General features: G+C 52.5%; 1 protein-coding gene across 3 annotated transcripts in view; it reads left to right on the top strand.

The window, feature by feature from the left end:
• The window catches only part of SFXN2 (sideroflexin 2), a 28,958-nt gene extending 9,334 nt beyond the window's left edge, over positions 1 to 19,624 (top strand). For 2 of the 3 annotated variants that reach the window (XM_077823265.1, XM_077823266.1), the window contains exons 2-11: positions 4,336 to 4,508; positions 5,145 to 5,315; positions 8,771 to 8,869; positions 10,009 to 10,084; positions 11,281 to 11,366; positions 13,133 to 13,193; positions 13,661 to 13,727; positions 14,572 to 14,621; positions 15,482 to 15,531; positions 17,385 to 17,876. In XM_077823265.1, coding sequence (XP_077679391.1) covers positions 4,351 to 4,508; positions 5,145 to 5,315; positions 8,771 to 8,869; positions 10,009 to 10,084; positions 11,281 to 11,366; positions 13,133 to 13,193; positions 13,661 to 13,727; positions 14,572 to 14,621; positions 15,482 to 15,531; positions 17,385 to 17,556 — 990 coding nt within the window. In that variant the 5' untranslated portion in view covers positions 4,336 to 4,350 and the 3' untranslated portion in view covers positions 17,557 to 17,876. Of the gene's footprint in view, positions 1 to 4,335; positions 4,509 to 5,144; positions 5,316 to 8,770; positions 8,870 to 10,008; positions 10,085 to 11,280; positions 11,367 to 13,132; positions 13,194 to 13,660; positions 13,728 to 14,571; positions 14,622 to 15,481; positions 15,532 to 17,384; positions 17,877 to 18,008 lie in introns of those variants that run through there. The other variant, XM_077823267.1, reaches the window with a different exon arrangement.
• The last annotated feature ends 6,268 nt before the right edge of the window (positions 19,625 to 25,892 follow it).

The following is a 25,892-nucleotide window of genomic DNA, read 5'->3' as shown; positions in this document are numbered from 1 at the left end:
ATCTGCAAACCTTGCTGCCTCGCTGTTTATAAACGGAGTGCACCGCTGGGCTAAAAGTCTCTGGCATAGGCCCGGGATCAAAGAAGTTACGAGCTCTGTTAGCACAGACTGCAAATTGCCCAAGCAAAATACCTTCAGCTGTCTCCTTTGGCTTTAAAAACACAGGGAAATTAATTGCAAAAAAGTGGTCTTGACCCAACACTAAACTTACAGTATCAAGTGCTCAGAAGGCCTGTGCTATACAGGGGGTCAGACTAGATGGTCACAGTGGTCCCTTCTGTCCTTGGAATCTATGAAAAAAAGATGACTAGGAATGCCAGGTTACGGCTTCTTCCTCAGTGTTGCTGAAATTCAGTGTCTTAGCTTCCGGTGTTCCTTGTTAAATATAAAACTTAGTATATTGCTTGCTTGTTAAATCCCCTAGTGAAACAAGCAGGATGTGCAGTGTGCCAAAGATAACGTCCTAAGAGCAGCATTAACTTCTCCTGAAGTCTGCAAGCTTGAAAGTCTTTGATTAATTGGATAGTGTCCATGAAGGATGTGGACAGAACTATTTAAATGAATGCTAAACATTATCAACCTTAATATTGCAGTAGTGCTAAGTGGGGTTGGGGAGCGAGGTGCATCTGATGGCGCGATGTAAGGAAATAGTGTGTTGGTAAAGGCTGCGCTATGAATTCACTCTCCTGCTGGGTAGCTAGGTGGCTCTGTTCCTGGCAGCAGGACAGAAATCTCTCTTTAAGGCAGAATGTATTTTTCAGGTGAACTTCCAGAGGGTTCCAATCCAGAAATCCAGCGGCTTTGGACTTCTCTAGGAGTTTATCAGTGGGGAGTTTAAAAAAAAAATCCCAAATAAAGTGCCAGTGGGCAAAGCATCTGAAACCTCCACTATCCTGCAACATCAGAGCTTGGCTGACATTGGGCCAGGCTGGCTCAGGGGAACGGTTATGGGCAAGGAGCTCTTCTCATTGTAGGTTGCTGGTTCAGTTCAAGGCAAAGGTCATGATGGCTCTGTGGTAGCCTCCATGCAATGAGCTCTGGGATCCTAGTACAGTTCCTAGGGAGCAGGTGTCAGTTGTAACACCACCCTCCCGCCATCCCCCGCCAGAGTTGGAAGGTCAGAGCAGAGAGGGCCGGGATTGAGGAGCCCAGACACTGAGCCTGGCAATGTTGCCAACTCCAGATAGCAGGAAGTCACCAGACAGATCTTGAAAAGTCACTAGATGTAGCTGTTGAAGCACTCAAAAGGAGTCAAAAATGGCACTAAACAAAATTTCCAGAGTATTCAACAGAGAAATATATACACAGGCAGGTGTGTGTGTGCGTGCGCCCAGGCGAATATAGTCACAAAATCATTCACAAGCAGCTCTGTAGATTTGTTAAAATCCATTCCATGCTCTTCTTACTACATTCTGGTGGACACCAAGTCAATATTACGTCTCCATTGAGCATGTCCTTGGAAGGAATTGCATTCCAGGGCTTCTTGGGCTGAGATCACTGTAATCTGTAGGGGAGGAAAAGAAGTTTGTGGAGGCTAATTAAATACTTTGCTAAAGCCAGGGGCACTTTGGAGAGAGCAGCACATTAGCCAGGGCTTGTTTTTAGCCACATGTGTTCTTTCTTGCTGCTCCATAGTAGGTAACACACCCTGTGATGCAGGGGAAGATGGCTAATGAAGCTGGCAGAGCGGGGGGAGGCAGGTTAGCCAGCCGGGAGAGCCGCACAGATGGAAGGTGGGGTGGGAGGAGAGAGGGCCACGTGCCCCAATGGAGTGGGGGCACCAGGCCTCCAGGGAGGAAGCCTTTACTATAGGATCAAAGGTGGAGCTAGCTTGATTTTTGGCTCCCCTTTACTTCTTCCTCTGGCTTGGCCTGGGGTTTGCTGCCTAGCTGTTTTCAGAAATCGAACCCTGGAAGCAGGGGGAAAGGGTCCGGCTAGTGGATTTTTATTTTTAAATCTACTTTCTTGGCTCCCTGCAGGGCCCAGCTCAGGTCAGGTGAATGCCCTCTTACCCCTGGCTCTGGGCTCCCCCTTTCACTGACCTGTTGGCTCAAATCCACGCTGGCAAGAAAGTAGGGCTTGGCTGAAATTAACCAATCCCAGCCGCCCTGGACTGCAGTGGGATGAGGATATTTTGCAGGTTTAGATATGCCCAGTGCTTAATTTGTGATGAAAGAGGGGCCAGGGCTCAGCTACCCTCAGTCCCAGCAAGCTCCAGCACAAATTAAGCACTGCCAAACGTGTCCGATAGATAGGAAGGATGCTATGCGTTGGGGCTAATGAATATTTTCCCTTCTTAATCTGGTGTGTTTCATTTATAAAGCAATGCCACGTTATCACGACTATGGGGTTTTTGTTTGTTTGTTGTGCTTTTAATTGCAGCAATTTGATCCAGAGGGGAAGAGGAAGATTTACAAACCCCCGCTGTATGGACTTTGCTGTTTGCCTAATTGAGAGTCCAATTTCCACCCATTTAAGGGGGCCTGGCTGCAAGGGCAGAACCTCCCCTGGCCCTCATTAAATGTTCTCCCCCTCTCCGAGCCTATTCAGCAAAGGGCTTAAGGTTTGTACGTGAGCCAGTGGCCCTCTGCTCATTGGGAAGGGTGCTCTGTACCCTGCAGCCCAGGTCAGTGAATTTCAGCCCAGCCTCCCTTTCTTGCCAGCCTGGATTTGAGCCGACAGGTTAGTGAAAGGGGGAGCCCAGAGCCAGGGGTAAGAGGGCATTCGCCTGACGTGAGCTCGGCCCTGCAGGGAGCCAAGAAAGTAGGTTAAAAACAAAAATCCACTAGCCGGACCCTTTCCCCCTGCTTCCAGCGTTCGATTTCTGAAAACAACTAGGCAGCTAACCCCAGGCCAAGCCAGAGGAAGAAGTAAAGGGGAATTGAAATCAAGTTATTTCCACCTTTGATCCTGTAGTAAGGGCTTCCTCCCTGGAGGCACATGGGGGCACATGGCCCCGTCTCCTCCCACCCCACCTTCCATCCGTGCTGCTCTCCTGGCTGGCTAACCTGCCTCCCACACACAGCCTGCTTTATTAGTTGTCTTCCCCTGCATCACAGGCCGTGCTACCTACTATGGAGCGGTGAGAAAGAACATTTGGGTAAAAACAAGCCCTGGCTAATGTGCTGCTCTCTCCAAAGTGCCCCTGGCTTTAGCAAAGTATTTAATTAGCTTCCACGAACTTCTTTTCCTTGCCTGCAGATTACAGTGATCTCAGCCCAAGCAGCCCTGGAATGCAATTCCTTCCAAGGACATGCTCAGTTGAGACGTAATGACATTGATGTGGTGTCCAACAGAATGTAGTAAGAAGAGCACGGAATGAATTGTATTAATGCTATCAAGCTGCTTGTGAATGATTTTGTGACCATTCATGTTGGTGACTTCTTTCTCTGAAAGTCACCGTAATTGGCAGTAAAAGTCGCTAAATTTGTCACTGGTCACTTTGATACTTATTTTCTAGCTAGGGAAACAAAAAAGTCCCTAAATCTGGTGACAAAGTAGCTAAATTGGCAACTAACTTAAGCTGCCATTTTGAGGGTGGTTTGAGTGAGGTGCACCTAGGCTCGTTCATTTCACATGGGCCACTGAACAGCTATTGGCTGGATAAAAGCTTCAGGTTGCCGCCAGCCTGGGACTGACTAAGACTGGTGACCTGAGGATGTAAGCCACCATCTTCTGCCCGTGTCATGCGTCACTGTCCCCTCTGACCTCTTCAGGCCGCTGAGCTCAGCTGGGATACCTGAGCTGATGTTATAGTGTGGAAAACTAGACTACATAATTATCTGTATTGTGGTGGGACCCAGAAACCTCCAGCCCACTGTGCTAGTAGGTGCTGTGCAGATACACAGGATATCCCTGCCTTGAGGAGCTGATGCCCTAAGTAGAGGCAGAAATGTTTCTTGGCATCCCGTTCTCCCCCAGTGGTATCTTGTGCGCTCTGCATGCCCAAGGCTAAATAAGGGATGTCCGGCAATGAGCGTGTGAGCTCATGCACCTCTCCAAGAATGAAGCTGGCTTCTGAATGGCCAGCGGCTTCAGTGATGCTTGAGCCAGAACCAGGTGGTGGCCAGGCCCTGCACCACTACCTTTGCTTAGAAAGGCAGTTTGGGCTAGTGGATTGAGCAACTCCTGAGGCCTACCCTAACTCTCACGCACTGGGTTTTCTTCCTGGCCCTGGGAAGAAGGATCTTCTCCCGCATTTGCTCACCAGGCCATTTCACGGAGAAGTGCTGGCTGTGAAGGCCGATTACGTGGCAATACTCTGGTACAGGAACCTTGGGGAGGTTAGGGGAAGGTTTCCTCTTAAAAGTTCTCCCCTTTCTCTTTCCCCTCCAGATCCCCGCTAAAACGATGATCAGGCTGACCAATTTTAGCATTGACGCCCCACGCTGGGACCAGAACACTTTTGTGGGGCGCCTAAAGCATTTCTTCAACATCACAGACCCGCGGACGGTGCTGGTGTCGGAACATGAGCTGGACAGGGCTAAGGCGCTGGTGGAAAGCTGCAGGTAAATGGCCAGGCGGCCATTGGATCTGAATGAAGGTAGAAGGCTGTTTGCAGGCTGCCTTTGCTATATGTGGGGGGTAAACCCCTGTGGTGAGGAAAGCTTCCCTCTCTATTCAGCAGTGGTATTTTCACCACAAGGGGGTGACATAGTAGCATGTGCTTGAGCACAGTACATTTGGTCCAGCAGAGAGCAGTAGCCACCCCATGCCAGCCAGTAGATTGCATGTGCTCAGCCCCAGGGGTTGGGATCAGGGGGGCATCTCACATTGCTCAGCAGAGTCTTTGGCTTCTTAAAGATCTGCACCAACAGGCCCCATAAGGAGTTCTCATGCAGCCCTTCCGGGTAGGTAAGGTGGTGATGGTATCTGGACATCCTAGAGGTGGTGGGGCTGGAGAGCAGGGGTCTTGCATAGTGCGGGGATACTGAGGAGGTTATGGGGAATATGGATGCTCCCCTTTCAGCGCATATACCAAACGCATCCTTGCCCCTAGATGAGCCGTGCTCACCTAAGCCCATTCTGTAGGCACTCTGCAGGCATGGCAGTATGTGAAGGCTGGAGATTGGCAGGAGTCTGATACTAGGTGGGGATGGTGAGCTGACAAACTCCCAGGACGTTGCTCTTTCTGCTACCTGCAGGGCTGGGCTGGTACCCCCGGGAACCAGCCAGAAACAGCTGTTCTACGCCAAGAAGCTCTACGACTCTGCGTTCCACCCAGACTCTGGCGAGAAGATGAACCTGATTGGGAGGATGTCATTTCAGGTGCCCGGGGGAATGGCCATCACTGGCTTCATGCTGCAGTTTTACAGGTCAGGGGCTGCAGGGGAGCAGCAAGAGCCCCTTTCCCAGTCCCCCTTTAAAGCTGTCCCTGTTAGGCTAAGCAGGGAATTGACTGCAATGAGTTGCAGGAAGCCACGTCAGACCGGATGGATTAGCTCCCTCCTGGTGGCAAAGGGCAGGGGGACAGACTCAGCAGCACCATGGATTCTAATATCAATCCCACCAGCGTGGATGCCACGGTAATGGGCATGGCATAAACACCTAGATAGAACGGAGATGCAAGGGCTGGGCCTGTGATGTGACAAACGTGAAGAGAAACCTGATCTTCTATCTCTGAGCCTTTCTGACCATTCAGTGCAGCATCCTCCTGGACTATTAACATGACTGGGACCTTTAAACCATGTGGGCAAGGTAATTTCCCCAGGGTGTCCAGTCCAGTCCAGTCCCATGTTTGATATGACCCCTGACCTGAAACATTGGTGATCTTCATGCAGGGAAACAGCCTCTTCATAGGCTGCTAGAATGTTATTTACAGGTTGTATTCCTTGCACTATGTGCCTGCCCTCGACTTTGGGGCTAGCCTCTCAGTCCTCCCTCTCCTCTCCATATAGTTGTCACCTGATCTAGAGATTGTGTATTAATTATATCGATTACTTAAGAATTCCCTATCAACACTCCCGAGATCAGGCCCAGTAGTATTAAAATTACCATTCAGTTGGGAACCCCAATGTGTGTGGTTGCAACACTCACTCTTAGCAAATACCTTCTGTATTTCTGTTAGTTTTATTAACACAGTTAGTGAAGTTGCAAACACTCCATCCCAGCACGGTAGATGGAGACAATACAGAAAGGGCGGCTGAGCATCTGTATACTCCCACCGTCCTTTGCAGAAGGACTTAGAGTGTTCGTTCGTCCTCACCCTCAGTGTCACCAATGGTTGTCATCCTGGCATCTCCCACGCGTTACATCTCCCATACATGTACGGGCCAGGACACAACTTTTATAATGTGTGATGCTGACACCGCTGTGCTTAATGCATGTTCAGGAGGGCTTTTTTTGTATTTCCTTGCCCTACTAATGTGGGGGTGTCCTTCTCCCATACTTTACCCATTCATTTACTTCAAGCTTATTGGTGTAGATGCCAGTTAGTTACCATGGCATTCTTGGGGTCAGACAGCCCTCCGTGGTGTCATCTTATGATCTAGGTCTATTCCTAGTTAACTGCTTATGCTAAGTCTTTGGGGCTGTATGCCTTGTTTAGCTAAACTATTTTCCTACAGGACTGAGGCCTGCAAGATCGTTACTTCACTGCATTAACTTAGGCCTATGCCTGAATACCTGCACCGATAGCTACGCAGTCCAGGCTTGTGCCAAACCCCCACAGCTTCCTCCTCCGCCATGTTTTGAAATTCCGGCCCTTCCACCCAGCCCTGGGAGCTTAAACGTGGTCACCATAGAAACCCTGAGCTCGTGGAGGAAACGTGTCCTTGCTCTGAGGTTACAGCAAGTGAAATTACTTGTCACCATTTCTGCTAATTCATCTTTTTTTTGTTGGGGTTATTAGTTTCAAAAGGGAGGGAAAGGTAAACTGGTCAATTTCACTGTCCTGCCTTCTGATCAGTTTCACTGTGGGGTTCCAGCAGGACAGGGCTGGGTTGGTGTCTGCAACCTGGCAGGAAAATGCTAAAACCCAGCACAAAGACACCTTTTTTAAAAAAGGCTGCTAACATTTCTGTTTCATTAGATTTAAATCTTTGTCCCGGCCTCTAATACATCCAAGTATTTGTGCAAAAAATGAGCCCTTTGCCCAATTGAAACCTCATCTGTCCTTTGCTTCACTGGCATGTTTTTCTTCTTTATCTTATTAACCGATTCTGCTGTTGATTAAAAACCCTTTAATTATTAACCCAAAGCCAGTCCTGGGCTCTTACTGCTCTTTTTTTTTTAAACTTGCCTCTCCTGGTTCCTTTGTATCGTCTGAAATCCCGGATCCCACCTCTCCCAGCGAGTCCCACAGTTCAAGAGAGACAGTTCCTAATCTGTAGCACAATGTTTCCTTTCTCACTCTTGGAAAAACCTCTCCTTCTCTGGTGTGTGTCAGTGGAATTAAAAGGTGCCCCCATGTTTGCCTTCCTCTATGTCCCTCCTATGCCGTTCAACGAGAATGTTCTCTAGGGGCTGATCCTGGCCTGACTCCAGATGATGGACCAAAGCTGGGATTTTTTGCAGCTCTACTGTAGAGTCAGATGCTGGCGGGTTGGTTTGCTCTCCTCTGGGAGGAGCCTGACAAGACCTCCTCACTAGCAAGGGGAGGAGCAAAAAGGCATTTAGCGCCTCCTCTTTTCTAAACTCATATTGCCATTGGCTACCTGGATTGCGAATCCCTAGATAGTGACCAATCGGATTAATGAAGGTGGAGTCTCCCTTTGCCTGAGCAATAAACTGTTTGGCTCAGGATACTCTCAGCCATTATCTTTATCCCCTTCCTGGCCTTTAAAGGGCTGAGCTTCCTGTCCCCAACTGGTCTGTGAAAGATCCTCTCATCTCTATCCCCCTCTGCCCACAGATCCCTAGGTGCTTTTCAGACAGTAAAGTCATGCTGGCAACCCGAGTGAGACAAGGAACGAATCCCCTCTGCCCCCATTTGACAGATGGGTAAATTGAGATGCAGGGAGTGGGAAGCCTGAGGAGTGCCCATGAGTTGCTGGCGGAGCTGAGGATCTCTGCCGGGATCCTTAGTCCCACCCACATGCCGTCACCACAGACCGTCCTTCCCTTCAGAGGGGTAGGGACCACGCCAGGCTGTGGAGCAGAACTCAGCCAGGTTGATGTGGTGCCTGGTGGAGTGAGTGGCCAGGGGAAGGAGCCCACCACAGCCTCGCCCCTGGGCTCAGCACAGCTCGGCAGGAATGAACAAATACCCCAGGAGCCCTCCCTGCCTAGCTGAGAGCCCAGGCCCACTGCTTGGTCACCTTGCTGCTCTAGTGGGAGGCAACATGGCTCTGTGGAGTGGTAGCCAGGACTCCTGGGTTCATTTCCCAGTGGGACCGCAGGCAGGTAGCTGTGCCTCGGTTTCCTTCTTGGCAAAATAGGGGTGATGTTTGTTTGCGCGCACACACACACTCTCACTCTTTCTTTGTCAAGCCCTCTCAGGACAGGTCTGGAGGGGTTGGGTGTGTGTTGTCTTGTGTCCCCCAAAGACTGTCCCCATCTGACTCCGGACTGGCAGTGCCTGCAGCTGCAGTGGGGTCTGGGTATCTTGTGTGTATCGCCCCCAGTGTTTATCCTTCCTGAGCGTCCCTGCCAACCCCTGACAGCTGGGGGGATGGGGCTACATTGCTGCTGTGAGAGGTGGACACCGACCGCAGCCTGCAGCAGTTCCCCAGCCCTGGGAAGGGGCGAGCTCAGCCCTGCGACTCGGTGCTTTGGCAGGCGGCGGGAGGGCAGAACGCACAGGCTGAGCTCTGGTGTCTCCCTCTGACAGGTCGGTCCCGGCGGTGGTTTTCTGGCAGTGGGTGAACCAGTCGTTCAACGCCTTGGTGAACTACACCAACAGGAATGCGGCCTGCCCCATCTCGCTCACGTGAGTATCTGCCCCGCACCATCCCAGGGCCTGCTGGGCTTCGCAACCAGGTGTCCGCCCTGTCGCCGGGAGAGGAAATGCCCTGTTGGGAGCAATCCTGCCATTCCTCCCCAGGCCCTGGGTGAGATGGGCTCCTGACTGGTCCGTGGAGTCTCTAGGCTGTCTCTGAATAGGTGGCAGCTGAGGGGCTGTGGCACTGGTGACTTGGCATAGCGCTCCTGCTGCCATGCCCAGGATCAACCCCGGGGCACAGTCTAAAGGCACATGAGGCTGGAGGCTGCCTGGCTTAGATTTCTGGACCTGAGTCTTTTGACCTCACTGAAGAGCTGTCGCTCCCGTGGGCCCCTAGACGCGTCCCCCTCCCCAGGCTCTGTGTTAGCAGGAGTTTGTTAGAGATGACCAGCTGGGGAACACTAGGCCCTGAGGCCTTCATCCCACCTGGGTAGATATGCTGGGTTGCAGGAGAGCTGGAGTGGACTCGGCATTGCAGTCACCAAGGTCCATTCCGCTCTGCGTGGACAGCAATCTGCCCTGGTGTCCTTGGCCAACACGTCCTCTCTTTGCATCACAGAGCAGCATTGTGTGCACCAGGTGGCTGCTGCCCTCTACCCCAGAGGTGGCTGCGTGTCTTTGGAAGGTTACTAACTGCAGGAGCTGCCTAAATCTGCATGTGCCAAGGAGGAGAGTTTGAGCATGTAATGAGCCACAGGATTCAGCTCCTTAAGAAGAATATTCTGACTTTCCATAGAGGGTCAGAAGGCGTGATACCAACATCGAGAGACATAATATCAACCCATTTCAAAGATGTGGAAACTGAGGCACATGGAGATTAACTGAGCTGGGAACAGAACCCTGTTTCCTCACCTCACAGTCCTGTGCCTTACCCATGAGGCCGCGCTTCCTGCGTTCTTTCCCCCAAGTGGAAACGTTCCAAGGGTGTGAACCGCAGCCCTTTGGGAGCTCCATGTGGGACTTCCAGGAGCCAGTCCTGAACCTGTCTGGGGGAGTCCTCAGGATGTTCCCCTCTTGCCCCCCAGCTTCTCCCAGGGGACAGGCGCTTGTTCAGGCAACCTCTGGGACTTGCTGAGTTATGTGTTTTCTCCTCCTCCCCCCCCCCCCCCCCGTAAATTACTGTCTAGGCAAATCGGAGTGGCTTACGTATCTGCCACCAGCACAGCCCTGGTGACTGCAGTGGGACTCAACCTGTACACCAAGGTACCGTGGGGGGGCTCTGCTGTGTGTACGTGTGGTGGGGAAGACACCGTGGAGCGGGGGTATCTGCGGAGGGCATGGGTGCAGTGGGGGAGGCTCTCTGCTTGCAAACAGGGGGACTTGCCTTCGAGGGCGCTGCTGGCTCTGCTGCTTGTCAGATCCGCTTCTCCGATGGTGCCACTAAGACACGGGTCCCCGCCAGTGCCCGCTCAGCCGTGGCTCCCCCCCACCCTTTAGCGGAGTAGCTTCCCTGTGTACGTGGACGCCACTGACGTGTCGGGCAACTGAAGACTGTTGCAATCGAGCGTAAGCCAGCCCCAGGCTGAATGCAGAAGCAAACTTGCAGCCGCTCCGTGTTCTCGCCAAAGGCTTTCTGCAGGAGTGTCCTTTCCATGGACAAGCTGCTGACTCAACAGCCCCTTTAAAGGTCCAGAGATTTGGCATTCAACCTACACAGCAGGGGACCTCGACTTTTCCTGTCCACTCCTTTCCCATACTAGGCCCTTCCTCCCTCCCATTTAATAACACGACGGTCACAACCCTGATGCCTAGTTTTGATGCACGCGCCCCAGGTCCTTGTCCGAAGCACCCTTGCAACTACGCCCTAGCATACAGCCATGCTGGGACCATCTCTCCCTCCCTGTGAAGATACCAGCAGGTTTCTGGGTAGGTCCTTGTGCCCAAACCCATCTCATTAGGATCTGGCTCCCATGCTCCCTGCGAGGCCTTTGGTGCTGATCTTCCCAGCCCTGTTGATGCGTTCGGCAGTACTCCAGCACGAGCTCCAGGTGCAGCCGGACACAGATACCAGCTGACCAGGCTGTTGTCGCACAGGGCAGTGGGTTGAATAAGGGAACTGGGTCTCAGGACTTTTTTCCGCCTGATTTAGCGGCTGGGTCTGATTTGGGTGAAAGGTGCTGGCTGATGGACCTGCAGGTTGGAGGGTTTCATTGAAGGCCTGGCCCATGTGGCAGTGAGCAAGCTTCCCCTACGCATCTGCTTCTGAGAGTCCGTCGTGGCCTTGGGGCTCAGTCCCCGAGAGTCACTCACTCCTCCCTGCTGAGGGCGCCAGTTCTCACGCTGTGTGTTGGGCTGCTGGCTTCCTGCTGGCCCAGCAACTCCTCTCACCTAGGGGATGCTGAAGGCCGTTCCAGGACTGTTGTGATGGCCGTGCTCACCTCGGTCTCTTTCCTTCCTAGAGAGCTCCGCCCCTCGTGGCACGCTGGGTCCCATTCGCAGCCGTAGCTGCCGCCAACTGTGTGAACATCCCCATGATGAGGCAACAGTAAGTCTGTCTCTGTTCTCCTGGGATGTGCTCCGGCCTGTGGCACCTTGTCAACAACCAGACAAGGATGTGGGATCTTGAACCACAGGCAGAGGTGACTTTTGTAATGAGGAGAGAGGCCGTGTTAACCAGTGGTTGGAGCCTAGATCTGAGAGCCAGGACTCCTGGGCACTGTTCTTGTCTATCACTGGCTTGCTGTGAGGGCAGGTGGCTTCCCCTCTCTCAGCCTCAGTTTCCCCGTTGGTGTGATGGGAGTGATGGTACTGAGCTAGGTTGTTAATATTTGGACAGCTCTTGACACTGTATGAAGCTTGATGTACACGCTTGATATTCTTCCCAAAAGCCAGCACCTGCCTATGTGCCTAAGAGAGCCGCCCCCACGTTCTAAACTCTCAGCAGGACCAACAAAATCTCAGTGGCAAAACCCTCTTTTCCTCTGGAGGGTTTTTCAGTTGCCCTCCAGCATTTGGAGAGGCTGGTGGGCCCGGGGTATAGCAGAGCTGTCATCACCCTCCCGCCGTGTTCCTGTGAGATGGGTAGGTGCTATTTCCAGCAGCCTCCCATAGGTGGCAGCATTGCACAAGCCGTTCATTTCCGCCACCCCCCCCCCCTTTCATGGCCGGAGAAGGGCAGCCCTGATGTTTAGCGATTAAATCCTGCATCGGGATGGTGGAGAGCCGGTTACCTGATCTCCCTGCCAGAGATTTAGTGGTACACATTTTCTGAATCATGTATTAAAACGCTGACAGACGAGTCTTGCTAGGGGAGGTGGCAACTGCTTTATTCTGATTAATTTGGCAGCAGAGTGGTGGGCCAGGAGTGGATATAGACCAACACAAAGTCGTCTATATGGGTAGAAACAGGCCGGCGCAGTATAGGGGAAGTGTCACGTGGAAGCATCAGGCGTTGGCTGCTGTCTGAGGAAGAAGCCCGGAGTTGATGGGCCGGGAGTCTTAGTCACCATGGCAAAACTCTACTTCCTCTGAATGATCATAGATTCCAAGGCCAGGAGAGAGCCCTGTGATCCGCAAGTGTGACCTCCTGGGTAACGCAGGCCAGGGACCCTCCCCGAAATAATTCCTGTTTGAATTACGGTAGCATCTTTCAGTAGGGTGCAGGGAAGGGGCACCAGTTGTGCCAGACAAGCTGGGTGGGAGCTGTCCATGCCGTGCTCTGTCTAGCTGTGGTTGTTGCGGGTAATGCCAGCCTGGGGTGCTGCTCCAGCCCAGGGAAACAGATGATAAATGAGGTGATTTAGGGGAGGGAACATTGTAGCACCCAGGGACCCCAGGCATGGGCCAGGACCCCACTGTGGTACGAGCTGTACAAACAGAACAAAAACAGACACTGCAACCCCTCCGCCTTTCTTATCGGCCCTTGTTCGCATGGTTCTCACCCACGTGGCAGAAGGTTTGAAAAGGGCCCGATTCTCCATCGCCACCCTGCCTTATCCCCACTCAGATCAGATGACTGCCCTTCCAGCTGGACAGCATTTTACAGCCACAATGCACTGGGCTGCATGATGACACCAGGGTCAAGGGCCAAAGCCTATAAACCTCTGGGGAGCAAATTTTGGAGGTGCCTGCATGGCCTAGAGTTTGGGGGAGGGGAGGTTGTTGTGCTAAGCCGGGGGGGGTGTGTGTGTGGACCATTCAGCACTATTGGGGGGAGGAGAGGAGGGCCCACCCTGTTTTCATGCGGGGTATGGACAGGGGTGAGCCAGGAGGCTGGGTTTGAGGCATTCATGGTTCCCTGTCTGTGTTTAGGGAGCTCATTAACGGGATCATGGTGACGGACGAGAAGGACCGTGAGCTGGGCTATTCCAGGGTACGTCATGGAGCAGGGCGGGGTGGCTGTTACCGATGGGTTCTGATGGCCTGGCTGCTTTGCTCGTGTGGCACCGAGCCGCCTGAAAAAACGTTGAATCCTTTTCCGGGATCACGTCTCCGTGGGAGCTGATGCCGCAGCTGGTGCGGGAATGGGGGTGGGGTGCGGGGCCCGTGAGACAAACTGCAGAAAAGTCTGAGCTCCCAGCCTTGCCGACTTTCTGGTCCTAACTCTGCCATCCTAAGGCCAATCCAGCCATGTTTGCTCACGTTCCCTGGGGCTGGGGCAGGCTGGGGGATGGGACTGGAGTAGGTGACACAGGTGCTTCAGACCTGGACACCCCCTCTCCCCCAGCGACCCACGGAGGCGTTGGAGCAGCGAGCACGGACCGGCCCAGCTGGCTATGTTACTGCCCCGTCAGATGTAGTCCTTGGAGAGGCTTGGCTGACGGTTGTTCTTGCTTTCAGGTCGCAGCGGCCAAGGGGATTACCCAGGTGGTGGTCTCCAGGATCGTCATGGCAGCGCCTGGCATGGGTGAGCACCAGCGACACCTCCCCTGCAATCTGTGGGGGAGACGAAGGAGGCAACCAGCAAGCCCACCGGTGCAGGGGCTAGCGGGAGGCGGGGGAGGGGTAAGCCCTTTGGGTGCAGAAAGGCTGGTGCCTAGGATATGCCAGTGCGTAGAACAGAAGGTTGGGAACTGTTGACGTCTGGGGCCTAGTCCTGGCTCTGACACCCAGACCCTCGGTCTGCCTCAGTTTCCCAATCTGTACAACGGCCAGCGCACCTGGTTTATTTTGTGTCTGCAGAGTGTGCCGAGACCCTCTGATGGAAGGCAATGTACAGACAGTCCAAATATTGCCTGTTTGGTCTAAAGGACCATTCCCTTCCACTCCAGCCCCTGGGGATTCCCTCCCCACCTTATTCTTTATCTCCTCCCCCTTCCATGCACCCTGACGGGCCGCATGACTCAGCCGCTGGATGGAAATCTTCCCCTAGTCTCAGTGCTGTTCTAGTACCTGCCACCGGGACGCTCTGCAGAGCAGTAGGAGATGCCCCCTTCCTTTCCCTGCCCTTGGCTCAGAGCAGGGGTGCTTGCTCGGTTCCCCAGTCAGAAGGCAGGCTGGGGCGGGGATGTTGGCCCTCCTGGGTGTAAGTGACTGGCAGTGGGAGCACTGGTGTGGTGGTTCTGATACAAAGCATGTCCCTGGCCATTGGGAGCCAGGCAGGGAGACCTCAAGGGCTCACCTCCCGTGACGGCTTTTTCCTTGTGGTTGGATCTCGCCTTGCTTGGCCCCCGGCTCTTCAGTGAGCTTTGTTGGCAGAGAATGGAGCGGCTGGGCTGATAAAATATCTCTCTCTCTCTCTTTCTGGCTAGTTCTTTTGCCAATTCTCATGGAGCGGCTGGAGAAGCTCTCCTTCATGAAGGTGAGTGTTTCAGGAGTCTCTGAGTTCCTCCTCCATCATCCCCACGCAGTGGCGTCCTGTCCACATCCATATCCAGCTCCCCGTTCCTGGTGGTCAGACCTCCCCATGGCCCTGTTACCCCCTCTTTTCTCCCTTTTCCCCCCGGACCATCTGTAGGGGTTGGGATCTCTCGCTTGTGCTCTTTCCTCAGTTTCCCCCCACCCCTGCTGGCCCTTGTCATAGAATCATAGAATATCCAGGTTGGAAGGGACCTCAGGAGGTCATCTAGTCCAACCCCCAGGACAAATCCCCAACTAAATCATCCCAGCTAGGGCTTTGTCAAGCCAGACCTTGAAAACCTCAAAGGAAGGAGATTCCACCACCTTCCTAGGTAACCCATTCCAGTGCTTCACCACCCTCCTAGTGAAAAATTTTTTTCTAACATCCAACCTAAACCTCCCCCACTGCAGCTTGAGACCATTACTCCTTGTTCTGTCATCTGCTACTACTGAGAACAGTCTAGATCCATCCTCTTTGGAACCCATTTCAGGTAGTTGAAAGCAGCTATCAAATCCACCCTCATCCTTCTCTTCTGCAGACTAAATAATCCCAGTTCCCTCAGCGTCTCCTCATAAACCATGTGCTCCAGCCCCCTTATCATTTTGAGTTATGGGGGCCCACTAGAGCTCCAGATGACCCTAAGGGAGCCCCAGAAAGCATGTGAGTATACGGGATATGAACAAAGGATTTGCCAGACTACCAAGCACGTTGAGCTCTTTGGGGGAAGGCTTCCTTCTCCCCGGGCTGGGTTGGACATTGGCTGTGATAATTTTAGGGATGACGTTCCGGGCTCACATTCTCCTGGGCTGATTTCTTTGCAGAGAATTCAGGTCCTCCACGCACCTTTACAAGTGATGCTGGCCGGGGGCTTGTAAGTATCTTCCTTCCCGAATCACCACCTTTCCTCAGCTCCAGCCTTGCGGTTTTGGGTTCAGAAAAGAGCCGTCTAAAGAACCCAGTCAGTGTGCGGCCTTAACAGGAGCAGACAGCTGGCTCTTTCCAGGCAGGGACTCTGAAAATCTCTTTCTTTTCCCACCTTCTGTCAAGCTCAGAGTCCAGGGCTTCCCTGCCACAGATAAGAACCTCAGTAATAATAATAAATCATTCATGGATTCTCCCAGTGCTCCTTTGAGGCAGGTAGTAATTATTACATCCCCATTTCAGAGCTGGCGAAACAGAGACACAAATGTGGGGGGGCGGGGAGGCAGGGTTTGTGATTTGCCTAGCACCACAAAGTGAGGCAGAACTAGACAATGGAACCCAGGCATCCTGACGCCATTCCCTGCTCTAACCACTTCCCTCTGTATCACAAGCCCCAACAGCTGGGGAGGAGAAGCTGCTCGCTCCTCTGGTGTAGGGTGCTTGTCACATCCTTAATGGAAGCAGTGAAACCCGGCTGAGTCATATGGGGGGCCGTGCCCAACTTCACTCCAGCACAGCACGTGATGATCTCTAATGTAGACAGGCCCCTGCTGAATCCTTGGGTGACTGATCTCCAGAAGTGGAGGAGAAAGAAGCATCAGGAGCAGATCAAGGATCTGCAATACACTGGGCCCTACTGCCATGCTGTGGATCAGAGGAAGGGGGAAGGACCCAAGGAGAAGGTCCCCCTTGGTAAAGGTTGAACCCAGGGTCCCTGCTACACTGCGAAGGACTGTCCCTTCCCCAATGGTATTCCCTCTCCTCTGTGTCTAAATCCCCTGGATCCAAGCAATGCTAACTGCTGTGGGCTCTCCTGAGCCCTGTCAGGGACCATCCCCCAGATTCCCGTAGACCCTTGCTCTCAGAGCCTCCGAGCTTCCCGAGTTTCAGGGGAATCCAGGGGTTGCCAGCACTCTGGAGAATCAGGCCTGGAGCAGTTGTGACAGTCAGAAGTGGGAGCAGTCTGGCATTGGGACAGGGGGACCAACAAGGGAGGTCCTGCCATGCACCGGGGGTTGGGGGCCCAGGCTTCATCCTACTGGGCACGTCCATCCCTCGGCTTCTCCAACCCCCACCGCTGTAGCATGGGAGTGTCTTGTGAAATCAGCCCTGGGTCTCCTGGAGGAAGAGAAGCATTATCCCCATTTTACAGCTGCGAGAGACTAAGGCATGAGACAGATTTGCCCAGGGTCGCATATGCTGGGAGTCTGGGTGTAAGCTGGGAATTTAACCCCGATCTCCGGACTCACCATTCAGCCACCTTGCTGGAGAGAGCTGCACGGAAGGAAGCTCCAGAGTGAGAAGCTGCTCTGCTGGGCCGAGTGTGGGTGGCCAGTTCGCTGGTGTTTGTATGAGAGTCCAGGGCAATGTGCTCACCTACACCTTGGTGTTAATCAGCCGCCTTGGACTTCATCAGCCTGGCTGGGAACTGAACCTTGGCCCCGGCACCAACATGACATTCACCAGAGCAATGCTCAGGGTGCTCTATGGAGGTGCGGAGCTAGATCGCTCCACCCAGCACCGAAATTAGCCAGCCACTGTGACCTGGCCACTTAGCTGGTGTCCCACAAGCCACGCTGGGGCCTTTGAGGAGCGGAGGTGGGGGGCGGAACAAGGATTCCCCAGGGCTAATGCCCCACCTCGTGGGAGCTCGAATGACCACGAGTGGTCCAGCTCTCAGCTTTGCACCCTCCAGGAGAGGTGACTCTTGTGGGGGCTGTCAGTGTCGCTGAGGGTTGGCTCTTGCTCTGAGAGTGGACGTTGAGTTGTCAATGGTAACGCTTGGTTTTCTCTGTCCTGCAGCCTCCTATTCATGGTGCCGGTTGCCTGCTCGCTGTTCCCACAGAGATGGTACCAGCCACGCTCATTCTCCCTCCCTGAGAACCCCTCTCCTGACCTATCCTCTGAATACCCCAGGGGGTGCAGGCATCTTCTGGAAAGGCCTTGCCTGTCCCTGGGAACTTGGTCATCTTGAGGGCTTGCAGCCAGTGCTGCCCTTGCAAAGGGTTTGACCTGTGCACAGATGCTAATCCCCACACTGTGCACTCTGTCCTGAGTGGGGAAGGGGGGAGATGAGTCCCCATCTCTGCCTCTTGCACTGAAGTCAGGGCACAGGATGGGGCTGGATTCCCCAGGTCTCTGCACTCTGCCCCCTGTGCTGGGATCAGGGTGCAGGATGGGGCTGGATTCCCCAGGTCTGTGCACTCTGCTGCCTGCCCTGAGGGCAGCTCATCTCAGACAGTGACTTGCTTCCATGGCCACTGTTAAGATCTGGCTGAGGAAGGCCTGCCTCCTGCCCCCCCCACCCCCACCCCTCCAGCCAGCCGGAGAGAAAGCCGCTCCCAGACCAAGGACACTTCCAGCAGGGTCTGGGAGAAGAAATGCAGAGCAAATCAAAGCCTGACTGTCCATCTCCTTTCCCTGCAGCTCTCTGGCACTGTCTAGCCTGGAGCCGGAGCTCCGAGCCTGCATCCAGGCCACGCACGGGGACTGCGTGCCTTACGTCTATTTTAACAAGGGATTGTAAATCGAGCATCTACCTCGGGAGCCGTCCACGGCCCTGCACCGCATTCCATAGGGCCACCTGCAGCTGCAGAGCTGTAATCTGGAGATGGGCTCGGGACATACCAATCAGACCTGGATTCCCCCACCCTGGCTGCCAAATTATTGGGGGGGAGAGGCAGATCTGGAGGTGACTTCTGGCTCCTCTTTGGTTTAACCCTGTATCTTCTGCTCCCCCAGACAGATTTGGGGCCTGTCTCTGAGTGACTGACACCTGTGGGGGGCGCTACATCTGTTGCACTGGTGTTGGCCCGCTAGTGGACAGAATCGGAAATGTGCCCTCTTCAGCAAAGCCGTCACTGGGCACCATAGGTCAACAGACCCCTGGGCCTTAGCAGCAGCTCCTCCTTGTCGCTGGCTAATCCAGGGAAGAGCACCTCCTGCTGCCTTAACTCCTCCCATTGGGTCTGACCCGCGGGAGGCTGGAACGACCTTGGTGTGCCAGGATCCTGTTCTCTTAGTTGTTGGACTGATGCCACCTGTTGCAAAGTGTCTGAGAACTGGTCTGATTGCTGTAGGTATCCCAGCCAGCTGCCCGGGTCCAGCCACATGGCTGAAGGTTCTTGCAGTCCTGTGCCCCTTTCTCTGTGACAGATTACTGCTCTGTTCCCCTGTTTAGACGGCTCCCTCCCCTGCCTTTGCTCCCCCTGCTTAGCAGGATGGGGGTAGCTGGGGTAATATACACATGGTGCTATCTCTCTTCTGTTCAGGGAGGCAGGATGGGCTCTGCCATTCGTGTTGCAGGTCATATACAGTACAGTCAATGCCAGCTTCTGTCCTGCAGCTGTGAACTGAATTCTGCTCTCAGTTAAACAGTTGCCATTATTCCAGCTACACCCCAGATTAAGTGAGGTCAGAATTTGGCCCTGGTCTTTGTTCACCTGCCTTCAGAAGGTACCAGCCTCTTCTGACTAAATAACTAATTAATATGCAACCACATTTGATGTCTTAAACAGCCATGGCCTTTCTGTAAACATGTAGGGCTGGATTCTCAGCATCTGAGCAGTGCAAACATAACTGCACGTGCAGATTGAGCACTTGCTGGTCCTTATGCGTGCGTGTTTTGAAAACGTGTCCCTCACCCTCAAGTGTTTAGGTCCCAGATTTGTCTTGGTTTACAGTCCATACAATGGAGTGTGAAATGGCCTGATGCTTTTATCCTCTCTCTCTTTTTCTTAAATCCACCATCCCATTGCCTGTAATCGGAAGAACCGATGATCACCACTGTTTGTGTAGCTCCTACCCAGCACTCAACACAAGCTACTCTTGGAGCTGTGCTGGCATCGTGCAACTGGGGCACAGAGTGGGGACAAGGTGGGATCTCTGTCAATTTCAACCTCCTCTAAGGAGAGGCAGGAAAAATTCAGGATTCACAAGAAACCTGCTGGGTAAGGAAATGTTAGTTGTAAGCTTTTGACTGGGAGAAGTTGTTACAAACAACGGAGAGGGGAAAAAATAAAATCTGAGGATTTTTAAAACTCGCCGACTCTGCTGTTGTGTTTTATGTGGACACTTGCTTTAAAGAGCCTGCAAGGGATGTCTCTGTGTATTTGTGATGGCTGCTGACGTTTTCAGCCTGAAGTGCCTTTCGGTTTGGAGCATTTTGAGGATCTGAATGTTGGGAGTCCAAATTCTGCCCTCGCATGAGCATACAAGACCACTCCCTGCACGATTCTGAGGTTCCAATTTGATCCCTGCGAAGCTAATAGAATTACTGAATGGGTGACATTTTGATGGTGCTTCCCACCCAAAGCACTTTACTAACGGATGTACAAAGACGTCCGTGAGTGTGTGTCTATATCCTTAGGATTCACTTCACCCAGCACTGAAGTGCAACCACCTCTGGGATGGAACTTGACAGCTGTTTTGTAGCAAATAGCAGCCTTTCTATTTTAGGACAGGAACTGAAAAATAATGCCATATTAAAATGCATCAGCAGGGGTAATTTGGGGAGAGACACAGTCAACCTCCCTAGCTGGAATTCAGCGCTAGTTTTAGCAACTGGTTGAGACCTTGTCTGCACTAGGACTCCTCTGCTAAGATTTCCATTGTATTGTCATTTATTATTCCTATTTCCATAGGGGTTAGGAGCTCCAAATGTGGACCAGCCCACCACTGTGCTAGGCGCTGTACACCACAGACTAAAAAGTCCCTGCTGCCCTCTAGTGATTCCATGCAATAAGCATCTGGTTACAATTAAGACATTTTAGTTTGTTCTCCAACATTAGATTAAATTGATAGATGCAGTTTTCGTTCTCTTCCCTCAACCCCCACATGCCATTACTGGGCAGAGTTAAGGGTGCTTGGGGGCCCTAACTTGTCTTTTCATATCTTAACATGATTGGATTTCTTTTAAATTAAGCTTAATGCTGACTTTCCTGGTGTTCTAATGCTCAGTTCTGGGATAATTACAACATCCCTGTGATGTTTTATGCCCTTAAGTTACTGAACTGTACCTCAGCTCCAGCTTTCTCATAAGTGTGTGGGGGGGTATGTGCGTGCGTCACGGGGTGGGGGAGGGAAGGAATGTGCGTCTCTATTAGTGGGGTGAGGACGTGTGGCTGGGGTGGTGTATTGGGGAAGGGGTAGCTTGAGAGGGTGTCAGGACAATCTGCCATGACAACTGCCCGATAATTTGGTTATTGCTGTGCAAGGGTGAGGACTTAAATCTGTCAGGGGGATACGCACACTTAGCAAGTAGTTCCCTGCCGACTGCGTCTCCGCCACACAAGCGTGGCCTGGCATGCTGGCGGCCGTTAGAGGTGCCATCCTCCAGGTGAGACGCTGGCCGGCCTCTCTTCTGCCCTTGCCTGCGGAACGCTGCCGGTGGCAATTAGAGAGCCTGGGATAATAACCCTGCTGTCCTGGCCCGAGGGGAGCAGGTTCTAATGTCCAAGGCTGTGTGAGTTGAGCTGTAGCCGAGTGGCCACCTGGCCAGGAAAGGGCGTGATAGCAGCACACCCTTCGGCCTTGCCTGGCAAAGAGCAGTCCAGGCTGTGGCCAGGAAGTGTGGCCGGGCTGTTCGCAATGCCCCCCGGCCTAACGGGAGATGAAAGTTGTGACCACCCTGTGGAGCAGTAGCTTCCATCCTCGATTCACAGCAGGTTGTGGCTGTACAATGACCTTGCTGTTGCTGGGAGGAGATGAGCAGCAGGCAGGCATGTGTGCTGGAGATCAGTGTGAATACGAAAAGGCTGAACTCCTGAGATTGACCTTCTGCTTGCTCTGAACATTTCAAGACCAGCACTGAGCCCCATGGCCAATTGAACGGTGCCTTCCCTCCTGTTGGCAAAATTGCTCACCCGTTCCCTTCTGGCTTGGTTACTCTGATCTCCCCGGCTGGCCTGCCCCTTCCAGTCTATCCTAGTCGCTGTGTCCCTAATCAACTGCCTCCCATCCTTTTGTGTGCCCAGCTCCACTTGGCTCCCCATTGTCCTAGGCAGTGAGCCCAAGTGTCCTGGCCTGTTCTGAAGGCCTTCAGGCCATTTGGCCTCTATATCTCCGCCCTGGTCTCCTTTTCCTCCTTTCCCCTCCCCCTTCACCCATGCTACCCTGGTGCCATCTGTGGTCTTTGCCCCCTGCTTGAGGCACCCTCCCAAAACCCATTCACCCCAAACACCTCCCTCGATGTCTCCCCTAGGAGAGGCCAGTGAACAATTGTTAAAAGCCCTAATTGAGTGTCTTATTGATAAACCACATGGTCTGCTCATGGTTCCCCTTATCTCATCCCTCTCTCCCCCTCCCTCCATCCCTTTTTTTTAATTATGAGCCTCGCTTTCAGGTCTGAATTTAGGCCCTGATCCTGCAGCTGGTTCTGGATCCTTGGGCTCAGGCGGGGCCCCCTTGTCTTCAGCACACCTGCGTGGACCTGACTGCAGGATAAGGGTTTCAGATCATAAGCTCTTGGGGGCTGGGACCATGTCTCATTGCTGGGCAGGGCCTTAGCGCGCCCCTTGGGCACTCGGAAATAACAAACAGGTCACAGCCAGTCAGCCGGACGATGGCTTTGAGTCTGGGGAGGAGGTTCCTGGTTGCCGGTCTGCTGTTAGTAATAATGGAGATAATTTGGCATCTCAGATATTTCTAATCCCCAGTGAAATAAGGGCCAGTTTCCCCTGGGGAGGGAAGAGGCCCAAGAAGAGGAGAATTGCTTCTCTTTCCTCTCCCTGCCGGCAGTTTTTTTTGTCAAGTTGCACAAGAGCAATTTCACCTGAAGTCTGGAATTGTGCTGAGCCCGTGGCAAACGCACCCTGCCTCGGCTCGGCGGTGTGCGCACCAGCCGTGCCTGCTTGGAGCCAAGGTGCCTCGTGCCTTGTTGTTAACAAGACAATTCTTGTAACACAACGTGCCGCTGCTATTCAAAGCAAACATGCCCAGCCTACGTCGCCATTGAGGTCATTAGCTTCTTGAAGGGACTCCTCCCTGCTACGGGAACTCTGTGTGCTTCAGTTTTGTTGTTGACATGACTGCAGCGGCTGGATGGACTTAACATTCAAACACTGTTGGTGTCTAAGGCTGATAAATCCCCTTTGATAGAGATGGGGACAACAATTTTCTAGTTCAATTCCCATGCTGCAGCCATGACGCTCTTAGGGGGACCACCATCACCTGGGACCCCCAATCGATTCAAGCTTCCTGGTGTGGTGAGAACCCAGCTCTCCCTCTCTCTCTTTAGGTATAGCCTTCTGACCCTGAATTGTGTGATCAGTTATAGTTTTCTAAATCTGACTTTTATGATCAAGTTTAAGTTAGATTTCATATTATAACTGTTTTGTTTGTTTGGCTCCCGTATGGTTATTACCTGGCAATAAATAACTTTCATGATTAAGCTGGTTGCTTCCCTCTCTCTCTCTCTCTCCCTCCCACCCTCCTCCCCCACCCCGTGGGTGTTTTTTGGTTTCCTCATTCACTCTGCAGCAATGCTCCTTGTACCTAAGCTAAAAGATCCTGCAACGCCCAAAAATCCTGTGGGGTTTGCTCATCGGGTGGGTTACTACCAGAACAATTGTAACATGAAAAGTGGGGATAGACACAGGCTGAACCTGGGACATATGAGGGTGGCAGCTTGGAAGTGCTGCTTGACCCAGCTTACTGAGTCCGGGGATATATAAGGGGTCAGCTTGGGAGTGCTAAGTAACCCGCTCCTCTCAGACACCCTCTGTTAATGTGTGTGTTCTTGTCTGAGGCTGGGGCTGGAAGAACCCAGCCCTGGGGAACCTAGGTCTGCAGGATAGCTCCACTGGGAGGGAACTTGCAGCAGGGAGAAGTAGAGCTCTGTATGAGAACACAAGTGACATCAGCAGTACATCAATAGAAATACAGCCCCCTGCCCCCCCGAAGAGTAACCCTAATAAATGAGCATACCCCATATTAATGGGCAAAGCTGGTAACAGCATAAACAAGCCAGCTTTAGGTTGCCCGGCCTTTAGCCATGTCTCCAGGTGGATTGCCTGTCCAGTAGCTTCAGTGGTATGTCTTTGTGAAGAAGGACCACACAAACAAGGCTGATGCACAAGGCTCTGCTGGTGGAGTTGGCCACAGAACTAAAAGCTTGCAAGAGAAAGTGAGCTTAGTAGCAGCAAGAGGTGCAGCAGCTGGCAATGAGAGTGCAGCCATCTTCTCCAAGTAGTTGCCTCAGACAAGTGACCAGCACCATGGATGGACTTCATATTGGACCAGTTATCAGGGCACCATGAATGATACCCCCAAATATCTTCCTTGAGAAGTCTGAGGATTCCCTTTCAACCTCCTCTAAATGACAGGCAGGCACCACTGTTCAGAAAAAGGTGGGTCTCTCAGGGATCTCATACTCTGGGTGCAGAAAGTCAATCAGATGCCCAGAGTCTGAGTCCTCCACCTCAGACTTTTCTCAGAAAGAAGTGAAAAGCAGGCCCAAGGCAGAGGGGCCGGAAAGCAAACTGGAATAAAGAAGGCAAAAGACACAGAGGCAGGCACCAGCCGATGCTGCCACCACCATTTTCACTCCTCCAGGAATGTTGCTTCAGCACATACCCTGTCACGCTGAGTCCTGGCATACTCTGTACCCGCCTCAAGAGGAACACATGCTGTTTGTTTTGCTGGGGGAGGGGGTTAGCGATAAGCTGAGCAAACACTGCTGCCTTGGGAGGGACAGAGGGTTTATTTATTTATTTATTTGCAAAGCAAGGATATGTTTTTACTGAGCAATTGTGAGCACAAGTCCTGAGCGAACTGATGGCCAAAAACGTGAAACATGACAGCGTTGTATCTTGAAAAGAAAAATCAAATCAAATGGGAATTACATGCAAAAAATTCCCCCCGCATTAGTGCAAAGGGACAGGTAGGATTTTCTGCACATCAAAAAGCCAGGACCTTCCCTAAGCTAAGCTCTGCCAAGCGACATTTTCTATTCCTCTTTCCTTTAGCGTTGCCACAGCATTATTGGTTATTTAATATTGGGCACTGAAAATGCAGCATGTGCAGTATGGCAGAGCTAACACGGCAGGAGCAACCTTACACCTTAACAGTGGGAATGTGTCCGCTCGCTTGTCATGCTGCTCCCCTTCCCACACCCACATTCTCTCCCTCCCCTGACCCTGTTCAGGAGGGGGACTGCTGGGGTGGGATTCTCAGGCTTGCGGGTCCTCAGCTCCTTTAGTGGGCACAAGCAGAATGTTCTCTGGACAGGAAGGAATCAAGGCAATTTGGGGTCCTAGGCCCACCCCACATGGAGCCTCCTGTGGCCCATGCACTGTGAAGCTTCCCGACCTGTTCCCTCACCATGGCCCTCCCGTGTCCTTCTCTGGGGTGATAGCAGCAGGGGCACCTGCACTGGAGCCATCAGCCGTTCTGGGTCTGTCTTGACTGTCATAGATGAGGCCAGAGCCCGGACCAGACCTGTCAGGGTGTCTAGTTCACTTCCTGAGGCAGTGGATGATGGTACCAATCATACTGGGTGGGGAGAAGGATGAAGTTGTTTCATACAGGGGATACGGTTGGGGCATGATGGGGACATGGTAGCAGAGGAGGGAGGGTCAGGGTGTGACAGGAACATAAGGACATAAGAATGGCCGTACTGGGTCAGACCAAAGGTCCATTTAGCCCAGTATCCTGTCTACCGACAGTGGCCAATGCCAGGTGCCCCAGAGGGAGTGAACTTAACAGGTAATGATCAGTGATTTCTCTCCTGCCATCCATCTCCACCCTCTGACAAACAGAGGCTAGGGACACCATTCCTTACCCATCCTGGCTAATAGCCATTAATGGACTTAGCCTCCATGAATTTATCCAGTTCTCTTTTAAACCCTGTTATAGTCCTAGCCTTCACAACCTCTTCAGGCAAGGAGTTCCACACATTGACTGTGTGCTGAGCGAAGAAGAACTTCCTTTTATTTGTTTTAAACCTGCGGCCCGTTAATTTCATTTGGTGGCCCCTAGTTCTTATGTTATGGGAACAAGTAAATAACTTTTCCTTATTCACTTTCTCCACACCACTCATGACTTTATAGTCCTCTATTATATCCCCTCTTAGTCTCCTCTTTTCCAAACTGAAAAGTCCTAGCCTCTTTAATCTCTCCTCATATGGGACCCGTTCCAAACCCCTAATCATTTTAGTTGCCCTTTTCTAATGTCAGTATATCTTTTTTGAGATGAGGGGACCACATCTGTACACAGTATTCAAGATGTAGGCGTACCATGGATTTATATAAGGGCAATAAGATATTCTCCGTCTTATTCTCAATCCCTTTTTTAATGATTCCTAACATCCCG

This window comes from Eretmochelys imbricata, chromosome 7 (assembly GCF_965152235.1).
Source record: "Eretmochelys imbricata isolate rEreImb1 chromosome 7, rEreImb1.hap1, whole genome shotgun sequence".
In the NCBI taxonomy this organism is placed as follows: domain Eukaryota; kingdom Metazoa; phylum Chordata; order Testudines; family Cheloniidae; genus Eretmochelys; species Eretmochelys imbricata.
This window is presented reverse-complemented; position numbering and strand designations above follow the sequence as displayed.